Below are 27,383 nucleotides of genomic sequence, written 5' to 3'. Positions count from 1 at the left end.
TGGACTAGTTTTAAAAATACAAAAATTTTGACACCAAAGAATATGCAAGTTAAAAAAAATCAGTGACAGTATCTCCTATTTTCTCACATGTATACCACATATAAAACTTTTTGTGCCTTCTTATAATGCTTAGATAGATGATTGCATATGGAATACATATTCCAGAATGACTTCAAAACCGATTACTATCCGCTTAATTAGAACCGGCCTTACAAAAAAATTATGTATAGCATCGTTTTAAAGACATTTTTTCATGAACAACAAAATAAAAAATCCTAAAATTGTTACAAGTTTTATTAGCCTGATCCTTTGGCACCTCGGGTCTAACAAAACTGGTTTTAATCTGAAAACTTTTTTATCTTAATATCCGCGGAGGGCTGTCTATAACATAATGCGATAATTAACTATTCGGGAATAGTCCTTTTCGTAACATCACCCCATAAGGGGCGATTCGTCATATTTTTATAATGGCTTTTTATGGGTTATATTAGGTTAGGTTAGGTTATATTGGGTTAGGTGATTGCCCCACAGGGTTAGGTAATTGGCCCCGCAGGGTTAGAGCCCCTCGCAGGGGCTAGAAATAGGAGAAAGGCTACTGTGAAAAATACAAAGAAGATGTTATTGAGAAATGCTGGTATACTCAACCTCCAAACTGTATTAGATTGCAAATTTGTATACTTATAATTCCCAAACCTGTCATTAGATTTTATTGAAAAATGTGGCAGGTGTCTCAACAATGTAGCAAATCTTGAGGTTTAAAAGTAGCTCAACCAGCTATTTAACAAATTAAAAAGGGTTTCATTTTATTTGTTTATCTCCGTTGCTTTAAAAGACTTTATTTATTATTTTTTTCATTGAGCTCTTTCTGAATTAATTTAGAAAATTGCTAATAATTGTAAAAAATTAATTTTGAAGTACAACTAAAAATAAGAATATTGTTATTATCAGCAGAATCAAAGTACATTTCATAGGCATAATTATAGAATTTTGGCTAACTTTATAAGAGCTGACTTTAAAATAAAATATGACTGCTGCTAAGTAAGGTGCAGGACAAAAGTAGTAAGATAGGGTGAAATACTTTGCTGATAGGACTTCTGGATACACATCATACAATCAAACGGATTTTTAAACATTGGATGTTACAACACCTAATACATTACAAATTTTGCACTGAGGACTTCTAGACAAGCATTGTACAGTCAAAGGGTTGTTTGAACATTGGATATTACCATACATAATACCTTGCTTGAAACATTATCTTTGTAGCTATCATTAACATCAAGGCCTGCCCTGACATTGTCATGGACAGTAGCATTTCCCATACATGGTATTGATTGACTTACTGTCTTGATAGACTTGTTCGGATTATGTGTTTACAGACAAAAATATTCATTTATTTTTATTTTTAAGCGGAGAAAGGTGTTTTAAACTAGATCCTTACATAAATCTTCAGCCTGTTTTTTTCAAGGTGGGGGGAACAGTCATCTTCTATTGACCTAACTACAATTATCAATTTTTTAGTCCTCTGACAATTCCTCAACTAGCTCTGAGAGTAATCAGGACAAATCCAGGAGAAGGGGATCTAAGAAGCCTCCCCCAGGTATTAAGATAGAGGGGCGGTGGCAATTTTACAAAAATATTTTTTTGGTTTGGGTGTAGACTGTAGATTCTTCACTAAATATGCAGAATTTTGCCATTATGCTGCCATGCAAATAAATATACATCTACGCCTGTCATTTGTACATCCAATAATTTATGTTTAGTGGCAAAATGCTTCCTATTTTTAGCAACATTTACATCTAAACTTTTATGAAACTAAATTATGTATATCTTATTCTAGAAATTATATTTGTTATCCCTTTCATCCTCCCAATCATATTTTAAGGCTAAAAAATACTGAAACCTTTCAAGTAATTATTTGAAACCTCATATACCATCACCTTAGGTGTAAGATAAAAAATGTAACAAAAAGTAAATATTTATGAAGGATCTCCAAAGAAGAAGACAAGTACAGCCACGAAGAAGGTGAGCAGATCAGAATTAGAATCTGTCAACAGAATGGAAATTAGTGACCCAGAGAAGGACAAGGATGATTCTAAGGTCAAAACTTTATTTGCTAGAAGCGCAGCTTCTCCTGTAAGCTATTTTATGATTAGTTTCTTGGGTATATTTATGTCTTAAACATATAGCTTTCAGATTGATTTGACAAATTTTTGCTTATAAAGGGATAGTTCTACGAAGTGTATTTAAAGAGTTAAGGTACTTAGAGTAGTGAACTTTTATACGTCTTAGTAGAATATATTAGGCATTGGATAGATATGATTATATGTTAAAGAATTTTTGATTTTGACCAGACCAAACTTTTTTTATTTGACAATATCTAAAAAAGTTAAAGTGATTTGCCACATAAATTACATGAGAATGGTCTATTTTTTTTCCAAATATGTATAGCCAAAACATTAATATCAAAGAATCTTTTTCCACATATTTCACAAGAGTTAAAAAAAAATTGAACAGGGGTTCCCCTTGGGACAAGTTACTTAAAAAACATAAAAAATAACGTACGGTTCATTAAAGGACAGGTTTTCTATAGATTCTTTTTAAAAAAATAAAGAAAACCGTCCGGTTTACTTACAATATAAACATTATCTCACGCGGAAATACCAACTAACCATACAACATATAAATATATATATAAAGACCATTCTCATGTAATTTATGTTGCAAATCACTAACTTTTTTAGATATTGTCAAATAAAAAAAGTTCGGTCAGGTCAATGTTAAAATTCTTTATCACAATCATATCTATCCAATGCCTAATATATTCTACTAAGACATATAAAAAGATCACTACTCTAAGTACTATATTAAATATTTTATTGGTCATTCTTTGTTTTTATGTGTACTTTGTTGTATAAAAAGTTTGAAGTTCTTTTAACTAGTAAATGCTATCTAAAGTTGTATTTATGACAAAAAAGTTTTTGCCATATATAACATGCAAAGAAGTTGAAAATAAAAATAAAACTCATTTTTTTAAGGAAAATCCCTGGTCAAATCTTTTAATTTTAATCAATAACTTTATATTATGCACTACTACGTTATTTAAGATAGAAAAAACTTACAGTTCACTATTTTTTTTAAAATGCACTTCGTGAAACTATCCCTTTTAAATAATTATATGTATTTAAGAAAACAAATTTTAGATAACATTCTAAATAAAAACAAAATCAAGAATGTGTGGTGAATGCAATCCCTCCACAAATAAACTTACTTTTGATCCATTAGTCATTTTCCAGAATCGCTTCGAAACCGATTAATAGCCTATGGATTAGAACCGGTTCTCAGCCATACTGAAAAAATATGTATAACATCTTATTATATTCAGTTTTCTACGAATATAAAAATGTACTAAATATAATAAGATTTAAACCAGTTTTTTTAGGCCGTGCCTTTGGCATCTAGTGGCTAACAAAACTGGTTTAATGTTAGAATTGTACATTTTTATATCCGCGTAATGCTGTTTATGATACGATGCGATAAATAACTATTCCCTACGATGCCAACAGATTGTTCTTGTTATTGTAGAGCCCCTCATTGAATGGCAACGAGAACGAGGAAATTGAAGAAATGATTGCTAACAACGAAATCAGGTAAAAAAAATAATATTTCTTAAACGCCATACAAGGGCACGGTATCCGAGGAAAGGCCACAGAAATTTAAGAAATCGGCTGGGTTTTGAATAATTGCGGATCTTAGATGTGGCTGCTGAGCCCCTGTAAGCCATACTGTATAAGTTATAAAATTTAGAATTTGTACATAATAAACTATGCTTTTTTATGTACAAAAATAGTTTTTGGGGTCTGATAGTCAGCATTTTTTTTTTAAATTAAACATTTTTGGGAATAAAATTAATCAAGAAAAATCAAGAATTGAATAAATTAAAGTCGCTGATTAACTGTTCCTAAAAAATATAATACTTAACATACTCTAAATAAAAATACAATTGCCTGCATTTATTTAGGTTTTAAATAAAATAATAGATTCAAAAATATTTTGAAACATGGATGAATTCGTTCAATAGTAGCAAAGCTGTGTGATTTCCACAATATTTGGTCTTTCAAAAGTAAATTTCTGCAAATCTGGTTTGCAATTGACATTAACTTCTTTTCTTTTATACGTTGATTGGAAATAACAAGTGGCATATCAACATACAAACTTGATAGCAGCTTTGCTCCTAAAAACATTTAATGGTATCGAACCAAAATAAAAGTTATTTTTTATTAATTGAAAAGGAGAAATCGTAGAAGAAATACTTCGTAAGGATTATTTTAAAACAGGACCAATTGTTTTTGTTAGGCTTAATTTTCATGATAGTATATAAAGGTGCTTTAAATGCTTTACACACTTTTAACCATAGTTTTTTTTCTTCATAATTTACAAATTCAATCACTTGCCAATTTATTTGCTCTTTTTGTTTTTTTTTTAAGTTTAATTTCGCCTTAAACGGACCTGACATCCTTGTTTTCTACTGCACTGCTTTGTTTGGTCGCTCCAAGTTAAGTTTGAAAAATAAATCTTTATCCTTTTATCTGTGTGTGTGTCTGTCTGAAGGATCTCGCAAACAGATGAACCGATATGGTTCTCCTTTACAATGTAGCTTCGCTAAGGTCATTTAAGACTTAATCGTTCGTAAAAGGGTGAAGCTATGATTAAATCTATAATTTAAAGTAAGTGATAGGGGACTACTTCCCCCCCCCCCCCTACCTACCACCTAAAGGGCCCGGGATAAAGTTGGTGCCTTTAGAAAAAAATTTGAACCAATATTAAATGTACTATACAAATTTCTCAAAGATTCTCTCTACTGAAATGGTCGCCACTCACTCCCCCCTTTAAATTTAGAATAGCAAGAGACTTGTGTGCTTACTTGGAGCGACCATACAAGTGAATAAGGCGCGAGGTAAAACTTTATGCTGTTAATATTTTGATTTCTTGTCTATATTTTAATCTAAAATATGCAACTTAAAGAATATCCTTCATATTTTATTGGCCTATAAATTTTCATTTTTGATTTCGGAACAAATAGAACGATTTTGATATAATAAATAATTGTGTTAAATTTTTAATGTAGCTTTCTTGTAGGTCCTTAAAAGATAATCATGACCCCCCTAAAACAGACATGGGGTAGAAGCTGTTTGTAATGCTTATAAAAAATAACAAATGACAAAATACAATACAAATAAATAATAGACCAGTACACAGGGTAATTAACCAATGGCAGGCCGTTTTACAATTTTATTGACAAATGGTAGGCCAGTATGACGTCATCTTTATATGCACCTTAAGAAGCTTCCATGGGGAAGTGTTTATGTCATCCATTTTTTTCACACAATGTGCACACCTTTTAGAATATTGTTGAAGCTATACTACAGACACCTTTAATTTTTAATTTGTTTATATTTTACTTTCTCTTTCAAAGAAAGGTTTTCAGTACATAGCTCTTTTTCCAGTACATAATTAAAGTTTACAAAAGGGGGGAACTACAAAGCTGCACGCGGGAAAACGGGACCTGATATAAATGTATATTACATATGTACATATTCTTGCTTTAGTAACCAACAGCTAGAGACAACACCGCTCACTCGGCATCTTAGCTGCCAATACAGAAGCAACACAAATATGAAATTGTGTTATTATAAATATACTTATGCTTATTTTATCGTATATATTTTTATTGTCTTTTTATTATATTGGAAAAAAAGTCTACTACTACTACCTATGGATTTTGTTTACTATATAGCAGCAAATGGAAAATTTTCAAAAATGCAGTGAATTTGTTATGTTATGATAATTCTTTTTATTTGTAACTTTGACTGTTGCAAAGCTTTTGATACTTAAAATGCGGGAGGGTGTGTCAAGACCCCATAAGGATTAAAATTGAGACCAACTTTTCCTTTTTTACCCCACCTGGGCTCGAACCAACCAACGATTATTTTTTGCACATTTTACTCAAAAGTTTACAAAACAAGCTTTCAGGCAAAAAAAAAAACAAGATAGAGAAGATGTATATATCTATAATTTTTTAATTAATTTAAATCTGTTTCATGTCTCTTGCTTTGTTCTGGTTTTGAGCTTAATATTGCTGCGCTACCCATAGCAACAATAGGACTGGTTTTACCATGCATAAATGGTTTTAAAATAAAACATAAAAGTTTTCAAAAGCTTGATATTAAAGAATACACAGACTAATTTCTTTAGTGTTCACTAGGCCCTCCAGGGGAACTTGAGTTAGGGGTAGGGGGATAGTTGACCCTTCACCTAAAATCTTAGTTTTTTTATGGCCGATTTATCTGAACCTATAACAAGCTATACTGTAAAGGAGAACCATATTGGCTAAGCAGTTGGCAAGATCAAACTAAGTCTATATCTGCAAAGGCTCAAACCTGGCGGTGTTATTACTGCAGTGACTTAATCCTGCAGGGATACCCAGTACCCTATATTTTCTAACCCAACCTAAAGAAATAAACAAACTATTAAATAAAATATCTTATTTTTAATTTATTTGAAACTTAAGAGGATGGGGAAGTGTTCTAGTGCTCAATTAAACACTAAAAGTAAAATTACCATATGTAATTACAATTAATAAATATACATAATTGAAAATTTTACTTAACGATTGTGCAATATTTCAGGGACGAGATGGATGAAATCAGCGCTCTGTCAGATGGTTAAATAACATTACAACATTTTCTTTTGGATGATCAATTTTTTTTTACAAAAATATGATGTTTTGTGATATAAATAAGGACAACATTTTCAAAAAGAATTATATATAAGAAAAATAAGGTGCTTTCCGTCAAAGTGCCTAGCAACTAAAGACCCCCCCCCCCTTTTTTTTTCTTAAAAAAACGAGAGAGGACAGTTTTTATTTTTCTTTGTGCCTAACCCCTGTAGACCCTGGAGGGCTTTGACCCTGTAAAATCTACACCTTCGGTGATATATAGCACGAAAAAAACTCCTTTTCTCTCTCTTATTTCAATATATATCCAAACAAGTGGGAAAATTCTATGGTAGCTAGGCAATTCCATAGGAAACCTTCAAAATACTTAGTAGCATATTTGGTCACCTAATTCACAAGTGAACTCTTTATCAAATGTGTCTCAAGGCCCTTTACAAACTTCACTTTTTTTCAAAGAATAAAATGTTCTTCCTTTTCCTCTGCCTAATTAATGGATTTAATCTCCATCCAATTCGCTACTTTTTAATTCTTAATAGACAATTCTACTCTACAGTACAAGTTTTTACAAGAACTAAACAGTGCAGTGTTTTGAATAGAATAACACAAAAACCCTGTAAGTATATTGATAGTAAAACAAATTCATTGTTTGTTGAAATGTTTTTTTTTATTCATATTGATTTTGCAATTGAAATTTTAGGTAACAAGGACACAATTTTCACTAAATAGCATAGCAAAACAAAGCTTAACCTAAGCTAGGGTAAATACCATACAATCTAAACTTTATATAGACTGTGTTGTAAACTATCTTTTAGTGACGCCGGACTGGCGTACAGAATTATTCTTTCATTATATAAAAGCTGCGAAAACTTTATCAAACCCCTTATATATATTAATTTTATTGTAAACATAAGATGTTTTTAATCTTAAAGTTTTAAATTTTAATTATTATAATGTAGAATTTCTTAAGTCTATGATGATATAACTATAAGAAAATTTTATATTTAATGTACATATATTATTATCCTGTGCATAATGACAGTTATAAGGCAACTAAGTAAATTATTTTGCCTCTATTGTCAGACAAATCAAATGTAATCATTTATATTATAAAATGTATTGTTAAGCAAACAAGGATGACAACATCCATAAAAGCGAAGCTCTAAAATGGCAAGACAAATGAACATTAACACTTGTAGAGTGTCAGAACTGAATTAGCAGATTATTAATGCATAAGCATAGGCAAAATTGTAAGTAGAATTATTGCAAAACTGCTTAAATATATGATAGTGATACTGTTTAAAGACATACTTACATTTTTAGGATTTGATTTTAGAGATGCTTCTCGTATAACATTGTACCTTGATGTAATAGGAATCAGTATACCAAAACTTAGATTCAGGATAATTCTAACATACAAAAATTTAATGTGATTTTTTTTTTAAAATCAGCATCATTTAAAAAGGACGTACGGACATTTTGGTATAATGTTCTTAACTATTATAGAAATCATCATGAAAAGTTTGAAATCGATAGGACAATTTTAACCTGTTTAACTTAACTAAAAGAGCTAACCGTAACGAACGTAGGTACGGATGGACCGACCCTAATATAGAAAAGCTTCGCTTTTAAAAATATCCTATACTTGTGTCAATAAAAAATTTAATTTTTTACTCATAAAATTGGATGCAAAAAAGTTTTTAGACTCTGTAAAATTACATGCATTTTTATTCCAAATTTATTCAAGATCTTAAAATTCTAATTTCCTAAGATTCAATGTAAAAGTTATTATTGATCTAATTCAAAGATGAGGCCTCACCATAAAATTATGCATTTATATACAAATATGTATAGAAAACAATTAAAATCACCCAGGAAAAATTCATCTTTTTTTAGATGACTGACAATTCAAAAATCCTCAATTCTATCACATCTCCAAAAAAAATTATGTTTCTTGGCTTTATAAGCAAAGAAGATAATTGTTAATGTTTTCAATTTAAATTTTTAAAAATGAGATTATTAAAATATTTGTGATATATTTCGGCGGCTGAATGGTTATTTTTTATGTCATTTACATATTATATTATTCCAGTATATTTATAGGTAGTTAGGATGTCTATCTGTCACCTGTGTGTTGTTCAAAATCTCAAGAATGGATGGTCCAATCATGTTTTAGACATGATTTACAATTTGCATAAAAACAAAATTTTGGAAAAATCATATGTTATAAGGGCAAAGTCACTAGTATTTAAATTAAAAGTGCTATAATGTAAAGTATATTATATAAGCTTTTACCAAGTCTATGCTATGCATTTAGATATACAATTGTTAATTTTTGTTAATTTAAAACTATGTATTAGTATTTAATTGTAATTAACACTACAAAATAGCTTATATTATTGGGACAAAAAAATAAAAATTCCACCAATAAGTGTTTAAAATAATACTAGTAGTAATAAGTTAACAAAAGTTAAAATTATGTATATTATTCTGTAAATATACCAATAACATTTAACCAAAACTGTATTTAATAAATAACCAATATCTACTTTAGAGTTTTTTATTTATTTATTGCAAATTATTTTTTTAAATGAAATTTTTTTGACGAAGCTGGTATATAAAACCCACCCTTCTATATGTTTTTTTTTGCAAAGGTGGGTCCCATGAATTCTTTGAGCTAACCCAAAACCAAAGGTCGTCAATCGCCCGACTGCAGATTGCTTAATCAAAATTTTAGGACTGCGATTGAGGGTGGCTGAGACTTAGAGTGGCTGAAGGTGACTGATTCATTACTTGCTGCTACTACTTCAGTTTTGTTTAGGCTGTTAGACTAAGTTTTTAAGCGGGTATACAGCTGATAAAAGTCTGATTGGTCAAGTGGTTGAGACAGAATAAGGCTTTGGGTGGCTGATACCCAGAAAAACTTTTTAAAAAAGTTAGCATGCTACGTTGTTCGATATCTCAAATGGTAGCTTATGAATTACCACTTAATTTTTTGGCGATAAACATTGGAAAATCGCCCTCTCAAGCAAAAGGTAGAATGCGAGTTCGCCATCGATATCGTAGCAGAGTAGCATAAATTAAAAGAGCGAGAGAGAGAGAGAGAGAGAGATATCATACCATTCCAGGCTTAAAGGGAGTGTGAACCAGAAATTTTCTGTTAATATATGTATAGAAGAGTGTTTTTGAAACAACATTAGATAAAAAAATTATCTGAAAGTTCCTTGTATAAGAAAATATTGACTTTTTAAACCCGGAAAAACCTTGTTGGGGAAGGGAAGAAAATTTTTTTGAGCAGCTGAGACTACATTTTTACTGTTTAAATCTATTTTCAATAACATTTTGGATGTAAAATAAAGTTTAAAAGTTTTCCTAACAGTGTCTAATTAGTTATGTTATATCGAATTTTTATTTTACTACTGTGTTACTGTGTAATTGTCAAAAAATGAAGTATTTTAAAATGGAAATTATCTGTATAATGTCTGGTTTAGGTTAGCACTGCCATCTCGTTCCTTACATGAATTTAATGATTGGACAAATGACTCCTGGGTATTTTTTCCGTTTTAAATTTTAGTTACTTATCATAGTTTAAAACAAAAAAAGTCTTTTTTGATAGTCTTATAATGTTGTAATTATATTTATCGCAAAATAGTTTGAAAAAAAAAATAATAATTATATATGTTTTTTACAAATACTCATTTGGGTATGGGTTAAAAATTACGACTAATATTTTGTCCATCTTCCTCTAAGGAAGAATTTACAACAGCTGTTTTTTGTTATTATTTTGTATCAGTCAAATCTAAGATTGGAAAAAAATATTTTCATATATTTCCGAGTTTGTTTCATATTTTTAATTGATTAAGCGTAGCAATTCTAATATGATCATTCCTTGAATTAAGTTAAGTCCACTTAAATTATGATGATTTCTTATGTTTTATGATGAGATTATGTTGTACGTACTTATAGCTGTGTGCCTAGTCTGCATATATAGGCGAAATAAAGGATAACCCACACAGACCAGCAATAACTTTTGCTTAAACCAAAATAAACTTAATACTTTACATTACAGACTAGCAGCTACGCCCCTGGAGCCTCGATAGGCACATGAGGTGGGATGGGGAAATCAACATTCCCCCAATCTATAATTTTGATTTTCAAAAGAAATAATAATTTTCCTCAGGGCAGTTTATCTTCAGAGGGTGTTTGTAACCTCCTAACGTACCAATAGTTATAAACCTTCCCAGGATATATAAGATCAAAGCTACATTGTAAAGTATAACCATATCGGTTTAGAGGTTAACGAGATCCTTAGTCAAACAGATAAGACATCCTACTAATTTCATGTAAGGATAATATATTTATTCTTTTCACTTTGAATTTTGATTTCTTGATTAATTAGACATAAGGGTATAAGCGAATCATCTCTGAAATTAAGTCTTAAAATGTAAATATGTACTGTACACATTAATCATTTTGATAATTTTACACCTATTTACACAATATTTGTCGTAAATCATACTTATCTATTCGTGATATTTGGTTTCACCTTTTTATTATTAAAGGTATGCCCCTTACTTTTGCCTATCAAATGTGCTATAATTTGTTTAATTTTATTTATTAAATTTTCAGAAATTAAAAATATGATAACATCTAAGTTGAACCACCTCCGTATTTCTTCAATTTGTGAAAGGTAAATATTTGATACAGATTTAGCTGAAAGTAAAAGCACGTCCGCTAGTGGTACTCTCCCCAAAAATACTTATAAACCTTCCCGGAACCTATAAGAAGCTACCCTGTTAAGGAGAAACTGATCGGTTCAGCGGTTAGCGAGCTCCTTTGGCGCAGACAAACAAACAATCATCATGTTAGTTTATTATAAAAGGATCATGTTTAAAATGAATTAACATCACCTTTTAATTATTGGCGTGCACAGGGTTTTACCAAGGGGTTCGTGAAGCGCAATTGAAAATTTGACTCCGTCTCATACATAAATCGATGAGGCTGTATAACCGACAACAAACTGGTGTATTTTTAGTGTCAAGGGGGTGGCCCAGGCCCCCCCCCCCCCAATATGTCCATTCACCCACTCGAAAATCAAACAAGTGTCCTTTAATTGAAAAATTGCGAATTGCGCAATTTTTTTACATTTCGTGGGGTGTATCCACCCCACTTAATTTTGCCAGGTGGTGGGAAACAACCCCGTTTTGCAAGCCTGTGATTTTATTGAAACAAGGATGACAACATCCATAAAAGCGAAGCTATGAAACGGTATGGCAGACAAACATTATCTCTTGTAGAGTGTAAGAACTGAATATACAAAAATTTTAATATATAAGTTTTGACAAAATTATACTAAAATATGTCACATAACTTTTTAAGTACAGAATTCTGTTTATTTAAGGACATACTGACATTTTTAAGACTTGATTATAGATATCAAAATATTGTACTTTATTGTAATAGGAATCAGTAATCCAAAAATCAGATCAATCGGATGATTTTATTACATAAAAAAATTTTTATGAAAAAGTAAAAAATCAACATGTTTAAATGGACGTACGGACATTCTGGCAACGACTATAGAGTTGCTACGCTTACTAAATCGTACCTATCTACTACAGGAATCATCATGCAAAGTTTGAAATCAATAGAAAATTCTAACATGTCTAAATTAATGAAAAAAGCTATCCGTTCCGGACAGACTGACTGACTGACAGATGGACGGACGGACTGACCGACCCTAATTATAGAAAAGCTTTGCTTTGAAAAAGAATAATTAAGGAGTAGATAAACTTTTGAATTAAATACATGTTGGCCTTCAAAATTAAATCAGCCCAAACTTTACATTTACATTGTCTTCAATCATTTATCTAATAAAATAATATTTTTTTGTTTAGACGACGTGGACAGTGATATCTAGACAAACTGAAGCTGATGATTCAAAATCAGTTAATAAGAAACATGTTCAATGGTTCAATTGTAACAATCTCAATTTTATATTAGTACTTTTTTCTGTTCAATGATGACAACTCGAGGGGGAAGTTATTAGTGTTACTTCTGAAACACAAACTTATTCAGCTTACATTTCTTGGTATCAAATACGATTGCACGCCTCCGCTATTGGAAAGTTTTTTTTTCTGTTGTCATTAAATCCACATATATGACTAAAAGTGGACTTTTCACGAACAAGAGGCAGTAATTTTAAAGCTTCTTTTTAATATATACATTTAGTTACATTTATGAAAAAATCATGACAACAACCATAAAAGCTAATAGACCTATAAAGCTGCTGGTGATGATTATAGAGTTGCTACGCATTCTAAAACATACCTAACAGTAACAGATATTTAATTACCCGTGACTGTGGCGCAATACTTAACACATACACTCATCGTCAGAGAGGTAAAAGGTTATATTCTCAGCTTAACATCCCTTCATAGTTAAAGACGTTAAAAATGGTTCCTACTGCTGCTATGTCAGGTGCGCGAAATAAATAGTTAGAGTAGGGGGAATGCCTTGGCCCAAAAAAGGCGCAACTCATTACAATGCACAGTTAGGTTTTACTAGCCTTCACACCTCAGTTATGACGCAGAGTATTAAAGGTGCATGAGAGGTATAGAAACCGAAGCGACACCAAGACCCCTTGAGGTCATAAACAGATATTATTATGACAATTTTATGACTATTTTAACATGCCTAAATAAACAATCGGACTTACCATTATTGTAGAAGAGTTTCGTTTTTAAAAATAATTTGAAACTACAAATACTAATACAAGCCTATATTTTGTGATGTTTTTGTTATATATGTATTTATATTCGTTTATATTATTTTCATAAAACATTAGTCCAGTCCACATTTTTTTTTCATTCATTTAACTAACATCACTTTGTTTGCTTCTTGCAATGTATTTGTACAGGTATATAAGTACAGTCCTCTTTCTAGTAAATATTTCGATAATAAAATTTATTAAAGTCCAGAAACAATAAAAATATTTCCAATCTAAATATTTGTTAAATACACTTTATGAAAAGATCTAATTTCATAAAATTTCCATGGATTATATCTTTCTTTTAATTTTACCTAGAATATCATGGAATGACTCCTTTAAATATTATGAAAGACAGCTGTAATTATGGACCTTGTTTGCATTTTATTTTTTGTAAAACTGTTATATATGTATGTACTAGCGGCTTCATTCCTAGCCTCTAGGGGCTTTGCCCCAAGACGTTTGATCAAACCAATTTTTTGTATTTTAGATTTAAAAGAAAAATGTAATAAAAAAATTCTTTGTCGGAGGGGGGGGGGGGGTGGTCGACCCCACTATTTTAGTTTTAGTTTGAAAAAGAAATTTTTTTTTGGTGGGGTTGGGAGTGTTCTACCCCCCAAGAAAATAGTCATAAACATTCCCGGGTCCTATGAGAAGCTATCCTGTAAAGGAGAACCCGATTGGTTCAGCAGTTAGCGAGATCCTTCGCTACAAACAAACAGACAAACAAACAGACAGACTTTGTATTATAGACTAGCGGCTACGCCCCTAGAGGCCTCTAGTGGCACTTAAAATGTTTTTGTTTGCTACGATAATTCTTTAGTACGATACCTCTTTATTTTACGTTTAAGTCTCCCGTATTTAACAAAAATTTTCGATTTTTTTGTCATTTCTCTTGGGAGGGTGGTGGTACCCTCCCCCAAAATAGTTATAAACCTTCCCGGGAACCATGAGAATTTACCCTGTTAAGGAGAACCCGATCGGTTCAGCGGTTAGCAAGATCCTTCGCTACAAACAAACAGACAGATAGCGTTCTACTTTGTATTATAGATAACTATAATACAAAGTAGTCTATAATACAAAGTAGAACGAAGTCTGTCTGTTTGTTCGTTTGTCTGTTTGTAGCGAAGGAACTCGCTAACCGCTGAACCGATCGGGTTCTCCTTTACAGGGTAACGTCTTATAGGTCCTGGTAAGGTTTATAACTATTTTCTTGGGAGGTGGGACACCCCCAACCCCCCCAAAAAGTTAAAAATACCCCTCCCCCCAAAATAAAAAAAAAATTTCTTTTTAAAACTAAAATTAAAATAGTAAGGTCGACTTCCCCCCCCCCCTCTACAAAAAAAATTTTATTTTTAGATTTATTTTTTAAAATCTAAATTACGTAACATTGGTTTGATCAAATCTCTTGGGGCAAAGCCCCCTAGAGGCGAAGCGACTATTAATAATATATACAATTTATTTATATCTATTAATAAAGTATATTTTAGAAAAGAATTTCTTGATCCATACATTCTATAAATCCATCGAGTTTAATTTGTTAGATAAGATTTAACATATCTAACTTCGAAATTATTAATGTTGAAAATAAGGATGACACCATCTATAAGTAGCAAAGTAAAAAATTAAAAAATGTAATAACATCTTTATGAGCATGACAAAACTTGTGCCATTGGAATCTTTACTGAAAATGTCACCTATCTATCTCCAGTAGCAGCCAAGATGCTTCAAAAAGGTAAAAAAAAGTAACTAAAATGACTACCTAGTTTTTATGAAAACTAGCGCCCGTTTGAAATGAAACAAGGATGACAACATCCATAAAAGCCAAGCTCTGAATTGGTAGGATTAACATTAACAGAGTGTCAGAACAGAATATAAATAATTAACGTCTAATCAAAATTTTAAGTTGAGGGAGGGGGGGGGGGGGGAGAATTAGTGACTAGTCACACGACATACCAGCAATTTTATTTTGGGTGCTACTCCCTTAGTTTCAGAGATAATTGGGTAAAATCTTTTTGGTTGTGTCTCCAATTACCCCAAGTTTTGGTATCTAACTTAAAAAAAATGCCGTTCACTGCCATCTTCTGCCGTCGTCAAAAAATTTGTTATTGCATTTCTCGCCGAATAAGGCAATTTAGAAACATATGAGACCATGTTATTTTTTTCAAATTCTCTGTTATCAAGGAATATCTTAAATTCAGTGCTTCTCCTGTGCTTTTAAAGATATTGAAACAAAATCTTTTGAGTTTTTAGGTTAGTATAGTCAGTAAAAAATATTTGAATAGAAAATGGCGGCAGTACCGCTTCTGCCATCTACTGGTGTTTTCCGCCGCCACCAAAAAATTGTTTAAAAATTGCTTAAGTAAAGGACATACTTACATTTTTAGGACTTATTTATAGAGATGCTTTGCTTATAACATTATACCTTCTTGTGACATACATAAGTTTTGTCAAAAAAGGTTAATAATTAATATGTTTTAATGGACATACATACATTCAGGTGACGAATTTCGAGTTGCTACGCTTTTTAAATCGTACCTTACTATTTTAGGACTCATAATTTGAAATTAATAGAGTAATTCTATCATGTTAAAATTAACGAAATGAGCTCTTATTTATTATAAAAGCTTAGAAAATATTCTAAAACTTAAGGTCTAAACAAGTTTAATATCAATATAAAGCAACCTTGCACCCTAAAATGACCTCTAGGTTAATATATAAACAAGGATGATAAAATCTATAAGGTGAAGCTCTGAAATGTAGAACAGACCATCAATAACACAATAACAGTGTCAGAACTGAATAAGCATAATATTCATGCATAAGTCTAACTAAAATGTAAGTAATTGTTATGATTCGCTTTTATCATTGTACTTTGTTGTAATAGAAATCAGTATTTTAAAATTATATAATTTTAACTTTGAAAAATTTGTTATCAAAAAAGTAAAAAATCAGCACGTTTTAAATGGACCTTTGGACGGTTTTTTCTGGCAACGATTAGAGTTGATGTGCTTTCAAAGTTTTATCTGACTGTTTTAAGAATCATCATGCAAAGTTTGAAATCGATAGGACAATTATAACCTGTTTAAATTAACGAGCTAACCATTACAGACGGACGGGCGAACTGACCCTAAAAATAAAAAAGCTTCGCTTTTAACAACTAACCAAAACACATTTCTATCTGTCCATGATATTTAATTTGTTGAATAACTGCTTGATACAGGATAATGTTTGTGGACATACTTACATTTTTACGACTTGATTATAGAGTTGCTTAGCTTATAATATTGTACTTTGTTATACCAGGAATCACTATACAAAAAAATCAGATCAATCGGATAATTAAAACAGATAAAAAATTGTTATTAAATAAGTAAAAAAATCAACATGTTTAAAATAGACCTACAGACATTCTGATAATCATTATAGAGTTGCTACGCTTTCAAAATCGTACCTAACTACTACAGGAATCACAATGCAAAGTTTGAAATCGATAGGAATTCTAACATGTCTAAATTAACAAAAAAGTTATCCGTTCGGGACGGACGTGCGGACCGACCCTAATTATAGAAAAGCTTCGCTATTAAAAAAGTCTATCCTTTGAGAATGTTTATATTTAAAATTTAACTAGAACTAGTTAATACATTCACATTTTTAAAAATACAAACAGATCAAGAAATCTTTGTTTATTTGATATTCAGGTTTTCTTGCATTCTCGACGAATTTCTTTAACACCTGAAAAATAAAATAAAAATTAATATAGAACATTTTGTATCTGTAGTTTATATTTTACTCGAGAACCCTTATAGCTTGAGTGAGCTAATTTTGGATTAAAGCTTCTGTAGGGACAAAGTTACTTTTAAGAATATCGGTGAACGCCACTCCCGCCAAAAATCGCCGTTTTCGGTGGGTTTTAGCGGGAGCAGCGAATACCGATATTCTTGAAAGTAACTTTGGCCCTAGAGAAGTTTAAATCCAAAATTACCTCACTCTAGCTCTAAGAGTTCTCGAGAAACCACACCCCCCCCCCCCCCCCCCCCACCTCCTGCCCAAACCATTTTAGTGGACATTCTCCTTTAATTATCTATAAGTAAGAATTAAAAATAAATTTTACTCTCAAAACTTTGTTCGCGGTTTATAAGCGATATGAGGGCAATTGCCTTTATTTTTGTCTCATTTTTAGAAATCTATAAAAGTAACAGAATGTCTGTATGTGTACATATGTGTGCGTATGTCTTCGCAGAAAAATATTGCTATCCGCTGAACCTATATGGTACCCCTGTACATTACAATGTCGCTTCTCATAGGTACTGTACTGTACCTTCCACCCTCCCACATCCTCATTTTTTTATTTTTAAATTTGTACAACTTAATTTAAATTTGGGCCCCAACCCCCCCCCCCCCCAAAAAAAAAAAATGGTTAACTGCCGATAGTTTTGATTCAAAGAAAATATTTTTGTCATGTTTATGTAAATTCCATTAAAAAAGTAACAGGCTGTATGTCTGTGTCTATGTACTGAAGAATCTTGCTTAAATAACTTTTTTACTACAACCATCCTTAGAGAAATCGCCCTTAGAAATAAGGGGGAGGGGAAGTTTGTACACTTATAGGAAATGAAATTCAGTACCAAAGTATGGGAGGGTCGTATGGGCTTGTTTTTAAAGTTATCAACCTAATTCTTTTTGTAGGCTCTCTTACATGACTTGATATACACGGAAAACTTTGAAAATTGAATTTCGGTACTTTCCTTCTAGGGGCTTGTGAAGCAAAAGACCCCAAAAACACTAAAAATATGAGTTCTGACCTTATTTTTAAAGATATCGACCTGATTTTTTCTTTATAATACTTATTTAACATACCCGAATCAACGAACCATTACAGATTTCATTTTGGGACTTTCCTTCTAGGGGCTTGTGGAGCAAGAGACCCCCAAAACACAAAAATATGAGTACTGGGCTTATTTTTGAAGATATCGACCTGATTTTTTTTTATAATACTTTTTCAACATAACTGAATTAACAAACCAATACAGATTTCATTTTGTGACTTTCCTTCTAGGGGCTTGTGGAGCAAGAGACCCCAAAAACACAAAAATATGAGTACTGGGCTTATTTTTGAAGACATCAACCTTCTTTTTTTATATAAAAATAATATTTTAACATGCCCGAATCTACGAACCATAACAGATTTCATTTTGGGACTTTCCTTCTAGGGGCTTGTGGAGCAAGAGACCCCCAAAAATCATAAAAATATAAGTTATGGGCTTCTTTTTTAAGATATCAACCTGATTTTTTATATAAAAATACTATTTTAACATAACCGAATCTACGAACCATTACAGATTTCATTTTGAGACTTTCCTTCTACGGGCTTGTGGAGCAAAAGACCCCAAAAACACTAAAAATATGAGTTCTGACCTTATTTTTAAATGTATCAACCTGATTTTTTAGGAACACTTTTTTTTAACATAACCGAACTAAGAAACCATTACAGATTTCATTTTGGGACTTTCCTTCTAGAAGCTAGTGGGGCAAAAGACCCCCAAAAAATATTTTTAGAGATATTGAGCTGATTTTTTTTCATGAAAACTTTTTTCACATGTTTGAACTAGGTAGCCACTAATAATTTCATTTTGGCACTTTCCTTTTAGGGGAAAGTAGGGTAAAACACCTCCAAACCAAAATAAATTGAGTTCTCAGGTAATCTTAAAAAATAAGCTCAGAACTCAGAACATAACCAAATTAAGAAAACATTACAGATTTCATTTTGGGACTTTCCTTCTAGGGGCTAGTGGAGCAAAGATTCCAAAACCACTAAAAATATGAGTTCTGAGCTTATTTTTAGAGATATCAACCTGATCTTTTTAAAATAATACTTTTTTAACATAACCGAACTAAGAAACCATTAATGATTTACCTTTGGGACTTTCCTTCTAGGGGCTTGTGGAGCAAAAGACCCCAAAAACACTAAAAATATGAGTTCTGAGCTTATTTTTTAAGATAACCTCAAAATCAGCTCAATATCTCTAAAAATATTTTTTGGGGGTATTTTGCCCCACTAGCTTCTAGAAGGAAAGTCCCAAAATGAAATCTGTAATGGTTTCTTAGTTCGGTTATGTTAAAAAAAAGTGTTCCTAAAAATTAAAAATAAGGTCAGAACTCATATTTTTAGTGTTTTTGGGGTCTTTTGCTCCACAAGCCCCTAGAAGGAAAGTCCCAAAATGAAATCTGTAATGGTTCGTAGATTCGGTTATGTTAAAATAGTATTTTTATATAAAAAATCAGGTTGATATGTTTAAAAATAAGCTCAGAACTCATATTTTTAGTGTTTTTGGGGTCTTTTGCTCCACAAGCCCGTAGAAGGAAAGTCCCAAAATAAAATCTGTAATGGTTCGTAGATTTGGTTATGTTAAAATAGTATTTTTTTATTATATAAAAAAATAAGGTTGATATCTTAAAAGAGAAGCCCACAACTCATATTTTTATGATTTTTGGGGGTCTCTTGCTCCACAAGCCCCTAGAAGGAAAGTCCCAAAATGAAATCTGTAAAGGTTCGTAGATTCGGTTATGTATAAATATTATTTTTATATAAAAAAGCAGGTTGATATCTTCAAAAATAAGCCCAGTACTCATATTTTTGTGTTTTGGGGGTCTCTTGCTCCACAAGCCCCTAGAAGGAAAGTCCCAAAATGAAATCTGTATTGGTTCGTTAATTCAGTTAAGTTAAACAAGTATTATAAAAAAAATCAGGTCGATATCTTCAAAAATAAGCCCAGTACTTATATTTTTGTGTTTTGGGGGTCTCTTGCTCCACAAGCGCCTAGAAGGAAAGTCCCAAAATTAAATCTGTAATGATTCGTTGATTCAAGTATGTTAAAAAAGTATTATAAAGAAAAAATCAGGTCGATATCTTTAAAAATAAGGTCAGAACTCATATTTTTAGTGTTTTTGGGGTCTTTTGCTCCACAAGCCCCTAGAAGGAAAGTACCGAAATTCAATTTTCAAAGTTTTCCGTGTATATCAAGCCATATAAGAGAGCCTACAAAAAGAATTAGGTTGATAACTTTAAAAACAAGCCCATACGACCCTCCCAAACTTTGGTACTGAATTTCATTTCCTATAAGTGTACAAACTTCCCCCCCCCCCTTATCCACCCCTCTAGTGAAGCTACTTATATGTCTACTACTTACTTCGTAAGGGCGGGATTATCCTTCGATGTATAAGTGATCATTTAGAGAATCCAGAGTATCATCTCCGTTAATGGGATGCAATACTAACACCCAAGGATATTAGGTTTAGTAACATACATCAGACAAAACCCTTTGATTGCACAACCTAACTGTGCATGGTAATAGGCTTTGCTGTTTTTGGGCCAAGGCAATCCCCCTACTCTAACTAATAATGTTGTGCATCTGAAATAGTAGCAGTAGGAAACATTTTTAGCATCTTGTCATGTCGCGGTGTCGGGAAGAGATTCGAACCTATCACCTTCCGTACGACGGGCGGATGCGCTGATTTTGAGCCATGGTCGTGTAAAAGTCTAATAAAAGTTTAGAACTCAATATCTATAATACAAAGTAGAATGATGTCAGTCCGTCCGTCTGTCTGTCTGTCCCTTAAGATCTCGATAACTACTTAATCGATCGGATTCTACTCTTCAGGGAATATACCTACTGGTCCTAGGGTGGTTTTAGGCTATTTTCTTAGGGGGTGGGACACCCCTAACCCCCCAAAACAAAATTTTTTCTTTTAATTATTTAAAATAGTGGTGGAGTGGGGGCTCTCCAGATAATAAAAGATGTAATTATACCTCTTGGGGCAAAGCCCCTAGAGGCTAGGGGCAAAGCCGCTAGTAAAAAATAAAATGAAAAACAATTATTTGATTAGGATAAGGGGAAGTCCCAAGAAATCAGCATTTAAACAAAAAAAAATTATTGATTTGAATATTTTTTTCATCTAGAGGCCTCTAAGTGCATTTGAGGAAGGAAAGGAGAAGTCCAAAATTTTAAAAAGAATATTTATTTACTGCATCGTATTATATATAGTTTTCCGTCGATATTAAAATAAAAACTTAGTTAGTTTTGTTAAGTTAATAATACTAAAATTAATCTTATGATTTTTATTGTAATATTTGTGGAAAATTGTCTATAATAATATGTTGCTATACATAATTTCTAATCTAGTGGAGATTATTTGGTTTCGAAGCCATACTTTTTTTCATAAAAATATTTAGGTTGGGTGAGGTCGTTTATTATGTTTCTCTTGTAAGGGTGGAAGTGCCCTCTCTCAAAATAGTTATTTACCTTCAATGGAACTTTGATACAAAAGCTCCACTATAAAGAAGAACCATATTGGTTCATTGGTTAGCAAGATTCTTTGCTGAACACACAGACAACAATTTTTTCGATCTTCCTTTTACTAACAACAGAACTGATTAAAATCTCCATTTTGAGTGAGATAAAAAATATTTAGAGCCAAACTTATAGTTAGATAATGTCACTTTAAACAGCATATAAACTAACTAATTTTCAATTTTCTTACCAGCCAATAAAATGTGTTACTCGAAGATCATCCCTATTTAATTCTCTCTATTAAAACAAAATTACCTGTAAGAGTTACGAAGCTGCCATGAAGCAAATTTCGGGGAAACAATCATAATTCTTGACTGGCACCTTCTATTCACAGTTCTAAATATTTAGACAATTTAATTGATGGTTAAAGGATGAATTTCTTTACTTACTCCCTAATGAGTCCCTATCCCCCCCCCCCTCCCCAGCCCTTAGAGTTTTTTTTTAAAACAAAAGTATTTCTTAAATTAATCAATCACGTGAGGTAAGGGTGGGGGGGGGGGGAGGAGAACGCCCTCACCATTAAAGTTGCTGAAATAGGGGATAGGAAAGGAGGTAATCTCTTCCCCCCTCAAAAAATGGATCAAGGAAAGAAAACGATGTTTCATCGTATTTTCACAATAGCTTTTGAAAGGTTATTTTAGGTTAGGTTAAATATGTGATAATGATTGTCCCACAGGGTTAGAAAATATGCCCCGCTGGGGCTAGAAATAAGAGGACGGCTACTATGAATATACGACGAAACCCGAAACTTCATTTTCTTTCCATGATTAAAAAAAATAAGTATAAAGAACTCGTCAAATGCCCTATCTTTTGGTGTTATTTAAGGGGGGGGGGGGGGGGGGGTTATGCAGCCATCTCGTAATCAATGTATAAATGGCACATAGAATTCGAATTTTTATCTGAAATTCTGCATGAGTAATCCTTGGTAGGTAATTTTCCCTAAATTGAACAAAAAGTTGAAAAAGTAACGAAATTCGAATTCTAAGTGCCATTTACACATTGATTACAAGATGGTTGCTTTACCCCCCCCCCTCCCCCGCGGCCGCCATCCCTAGAGCAGTTAACAAAATAATATTATTTCTCATATTTATTCGAATCCGGCGGATAGGAACCGGTTCTCATCCATACGAGAAAACTAGGTCTAGCATCAATTATATCCAGCTTTCTACGAATATAAAAATGTACAACCATAAGATTAAAACAATTTTTTTAGTCGGTGCCTTCGGCACCTCGGGGCAAAAAAAACTGGTTTTGATCTTATAATTGTACATTCTATATCCGCGGAAAGCGGTTTATAATACGATGAAAGAAAAAACTATTCCTTACTTAAAGCTTAACTAACGAAGAAGCTGAAATAGTCAACATATCCGAGTAATTTCTGCATTTTGTCTGAAAATTATGTAATATGTATTATGTTGGCGCTGGTAGCATTAGTGTACTAACAATATAAAACCCACGTCCAACTGAAATTCATCTGGATAAAAACCAGTTGGATATGCATACAATTTTACCCCACATGATATTAAGTAAATTTGAATGCCTAAATTTGTGCCAATTAAAACCTCGGGAATGGCATAGACGTAAAAATCACGTCGCAATTAATATGATAACTATGTACATTGAACGTTCTACTATATTACTAGTTTTGCCTACATTGAAAATCTTTCATAACAAACGTGATGTTTATTTAAATTTATATAATTTTCCAATCAGCTGTTTATATTTTCTGCTTCAAAATAATGGAGGGGAAGTAATGAAAAAAGGGAAGAGTGGAAATACTAGACTAACCTATTCCGAACCTAGAAAAGAGTTAATATATGTGTCACAGTAAATTTGTGGTGTCAATTTTGTTATGTAATTTTAATGGCTGATTTGAATTTCCAAAAAGAACATGACTTATTTCATTAATTTCTCTGTGCCTGGTTCATATTTTAATGAATAATTTACATCTACAGATAGCTTAACGGTTAGGAAAAGTCAAGAACTATGCGAAAAAGTTTAATTTTAGCTATAATGAGAGAAAAAGGCAATTTAATGCACATTTTATATAATACGGAAAATTTCTTCCTTTCCCCGTACCTTATAAAAATCAGCGGAAAAAGCCGTTTTTTAAGCAAACAAAAGCGCGTTTTGCTCTATCTGTGAGATATTATGAATGAGATAATGTTAAGATTTGATATTAAGATGAGAAAAATTCTCGTTCACAGTCCCTTTAACTTAATAAAGAGTAAGATATGTTTCTCTCTCTCGCTCTTTTAATTTATGCTACTCTTATGTCACTGTGTGGCTTCTGGTGGCTGAATTTGAAATTTTGTACCTGAACTTCGGGTGAATTATTCTTGCGATTGAGGATGATTGGTGGCTTAGAAAGCTGTGCAACTGTCAAGTCCTGCCCAAATCCCCTTGAAATGGGTATTCCTGTGAAGTTTAAAACAATCTAAATTCAAAATCTTTTTTATGACTTCTAAAAAATTTACTCGTGTTCTAACTGCAGAAACAAATAGCTATCTGTGGGTTGAATGCAATTTTAATTTGGAACCATGAATGGTTGATTTAGGAAGGTCGTCTTGTACAAAAGTTTGCTTTATCAAAATTAAAACATAAATAACTCAACATCTAGTCAAAAATATTATTTTTTTTTATCTTTTGAAATTCATAAGATTATAGCTTCGCCCCCTAATATAAAAATAGTTCCAATTCTATATAACAAAAAGCCTATATAAACATTTTTAGTCACCTTTTACCTGCACAAGGAAATCAAATGAAAAACTAACTTGCAATTCGTGCACAAAAGGCTATATTTATTACCCATACATTTACAACCTATTAAACACATACCACATTAGATTTAAACATAACAAATAACTGGTCCTAAACATCCTTGCAAGGCCGTTTTACTCCCTCACTCACACACACACACACACGCTCAACATGACTCTTAAAAAAACACAACAAAAAACCACAGACCTCTTATATAAGGCCAATTCTCTAATAATTCAACAATCTTTGTTCACATTTCAAATATATTTTTGATAATATAGCTAGCTATTAATAAACTTTAATGCTCACTCAATGAAGAGCGCCTAAAGCGTCTCCTCTCCCTTATTTCAAGCCTTTTCTTTCATTTTCACCCATATCAGGCTTATATAACACAAGACCTGCCAACTCATTATAGCATAGGGTACCATATTTAGTGGCCACTCTAAAGATGCACTTTGACTGAATTTTATTTCAAAATGGACGTCTTCTCCTACCCAGCCACCCCCCCCCCCCCTTACCCATCGATCAGGATAATATTTCAGATTATGTTTGTTTGTTGATATAAAATAGCCTAAAACACTGATAGGAGAAAGATTAGACTTTTCAAAATTATGTGATTCTTATTTTCTAATTGTTTTCCTGACCTAGAAGATTTTGGGTTGCAAGATATACATACATCCAAATACATAGAATTAAGAAATGGTATAGGATAATATTGCGATTGTTAAAAATTGGTATAACTTTATTGTTAGTTGGCAACTTAGCAATTTCTTTCCTGTCATTTTTTTCGTCGTAGTAGTAAAGGAAAACACTTATATAACTCCAAAATTATTTTGTTTCGTAACCATACACGTTTGGCGCCGTTGCGACGCCTAGAAATAACTTTTACTGGCTTAGAAACCAAATTAAGATTATTTTTAAGTTCCTCAAAAAACTTATATTAGGTTTTATTGAAAATAAAGCATAAAAAACATCACTTTACTTTACATTTAGTAGTTCTAACTGTGTTTTGAAGTTTAATACGAGAGATTTATTTCCAAATAAATAATAATTTGAAAAAGTTATATTACACATAATTGTAAAAAAAGTATTTTTGGAACTTCCAAGATATTTTTAAAACACCTTGCTAAAAAATGCACTCGTCTGGGTGCTTTGTCCAAATTTAGGAGAAAATTCTCCCCAAAAGTATCAAATTCCCCAAATGTAAAATTTACAAAAATTATAGTTTTCATAATTTTAGTGAACAATTCAAGTTTGAATAATTTTGATTGAATATTTTCTTGAAGAAAATTCGGGGAAAATAAAATGTAAGCTCGGACAAAATGCGGGAAACATAATGTTGTCAGTTGGCGTCCATGCTTCTGCTTGGATGGAGGGAGCTAGAAGCAGACACACAGTGACAGCTTCGTAGTGTTGTATTAATAGTACGTGTGATTATTATACAAATATCAGCTGATTATTAAACAAAATTAAGCTTATTTTATAAAATAAAAGTTAAGTGATTCATATTAATTAAATGGTTGATACATATTTATGTATGTATTTATATTATTTTATGATAAATTTAAATTTTAGCCGTTCAAATATAAAATTTCCCTTCAAAGTCATAGTATACGTGTACAAATATTCTGTTTATAATCTATCTATCTCTTCATTGCATCATATTTCTAGTGCTATCCTTAGTTCTACATGTGTTAGATTTATTTTAGTTAAAAGAAAGCCTAAATTTAATGAAGTAAACGTTCATTAATTATTTTTCAGAATAAAAAGCAAAATATACTAAAATAGTGACTTAAAACATATTTAAAAGTGAGAGAGTGTTTTTCTTTACATTGGTGATAGATGAATAATGTAAGTATTTCTTTACTCTTTTACTAGCGCAGCTACTGTTAAACCAGATCTTGTTCGTACGTCTTAAATGTCTATTCGTCAAAAGTATATTTTTAGAGAATATATAAATAATATTTAAAGCACTCTATTGCACAGCACATATCTTTACCTACCTAAAAAAGATTTAAATTGTCCTTTTAACTTAAGCTTTTATTAGATGTAACTCAAGAAAACAAACATTGTCAAAAGTATATCCTTAAAAACTAGCAGGTTGTCTTTCTAGCTGTTTGTATCAGTATATCCCAAGCCTCCACTGGGAAACCGATTTGCTTCTCGTAAAACAAGGGAAGGTAACTCTTCCATCCCAAAAAAAATCCTTCTTAAAAATACCCCCCCCCCCCCCCCCCCTCCCGCCAGAATTAAAGTAAAGTGCAGGATCTGAAGTCCTGTCGATCGTACAACTTTGCTCGTTGAATCATTTTTTTAGTTCAAGGCATTCCTTCTGTTATTCTTTTAACTAAACGTCTGACAAAGCAGCATAAACTGAAAGAATTAACCATTTTGATAACAGTTAACAATAATAACTCTAAACTACTTACCTATCAATTTTAAAGTACCTAGGTACTGGTATATGAATGAATTTAAAAGTTTTAAAATTCTTGTAGAAAGGAAGTAGCATATCACACTCAAGGATAGATATTTTATTAACAGACTAAAAAAATGTTTAGTTACCCAAAACTTTATTGCTACAAAATTAAATACTAATCAAAGGTTACTAGACTAATATATCTTGTATTAAGCTATCCCTATATTCACTACTGAAAAGTATAATTTTCAAAGCATAGAAAGCTTTCTAATTCATGAGCAGGGATAGAAGACAGTAAAATTGAAAATCTGTAAAGGTATAGTTTGAAAGATAAATCGTTTATCAAATATTTTA

General features: G+C 31.8%; 2 protein-coding genes and 1 long non-coding RNA gene across 4 annotated transcripts in view; 2 read left to right on the top strand and 1 right to left on the bottom strand.

Annotated features, from left to right (window-relative positions):
- LOC145332104 (uncharacterized) overlaps window positions 1-8,536 on the top strand; it is a 46,345-nt gene extending 37,809 nt beyond the window's left edge. For both annotated transcript variants that reach the window (XM_080177033.1, XM_080177032.1), the window contains 5 exons: window positions 1,522-1,600; window positions 1,988-2,100; window positions 3,586-3,650; window positions 4,293-4,316; window positions 6,690-8,536. In XM_080177033.1, coding sequence (XP_080033159.1) covers window positions 1,522-1,600; window positions 1,988-2,100; window positions 3,586-3,650; window positions 4,293-4,316; window positions 6,690-6,729 — 321 coding nt within the window. In that variant the 3' untranslated portion in view covers window positions 6,730-8,536. The remainder of the gene's footprint in view (window positions 1-1,521; window positions 1,601-1,987; window positions 2,101-3,585; window positions 3,651-4,292; window positions 4,317-6,689) is intronic.
- An 8,564-nt stretch (window positions 8,537-17,100) lies between these two features.
- On the bottom strand, window positions 17,101-23,290 carry LOC145332766 (uncharacterized). The gene is made up of 3 exons (XR_013884294.1): window positions 23,180-23,290; window positions 22,109-22,189; window positions 17,101-17,237 (listed from the first exon to the last, which is right to left on the bottom strand). It is a non-coding gene; the product is annotated as an uncharacterized LOC145332766 (long non-coding RNA).
- A 3,027-nt stretch (window positions 23,291-26,317) lies between these two features.
- LOC145332364 (malonate--CoA ligase ACSF3, mitochondrial-like) overlaps window positions 26,318-27,383 on the top strand; it is a 45,634-nt gene continuing 44,568 nt past the window's right edge. Inside the window, exon 1 of the mRNA XM_080177364.1 lies at window positions 26,318-26,464. The gene's annotated coding sequence lies outside the window, so the exon portion shown is untranslated. The remainder of the gene's footprint in view (window positions 26,465-27,383) is intronic.

The sequence above is a fragment of the Acartia tonsa genome, chromosome 11, assembly GCF_053477335.1.
Source record: "Acartia tonsa isolate MP-2025a chromosome 11, ASM5347733v1, whole genome shotgun sequence".
In the NCBI taxonomy this organism is placed as follows: Eukaryota; Metazoa; Arthropoda; class Copepoda; order Calanoida; family Acartiidae; genus Acartia; species Acartia tonsa.
Note: the sequence above shows the minus strand (reverse complement) of the source record. Positions and strands in the feature narration are given on the sequence as shown.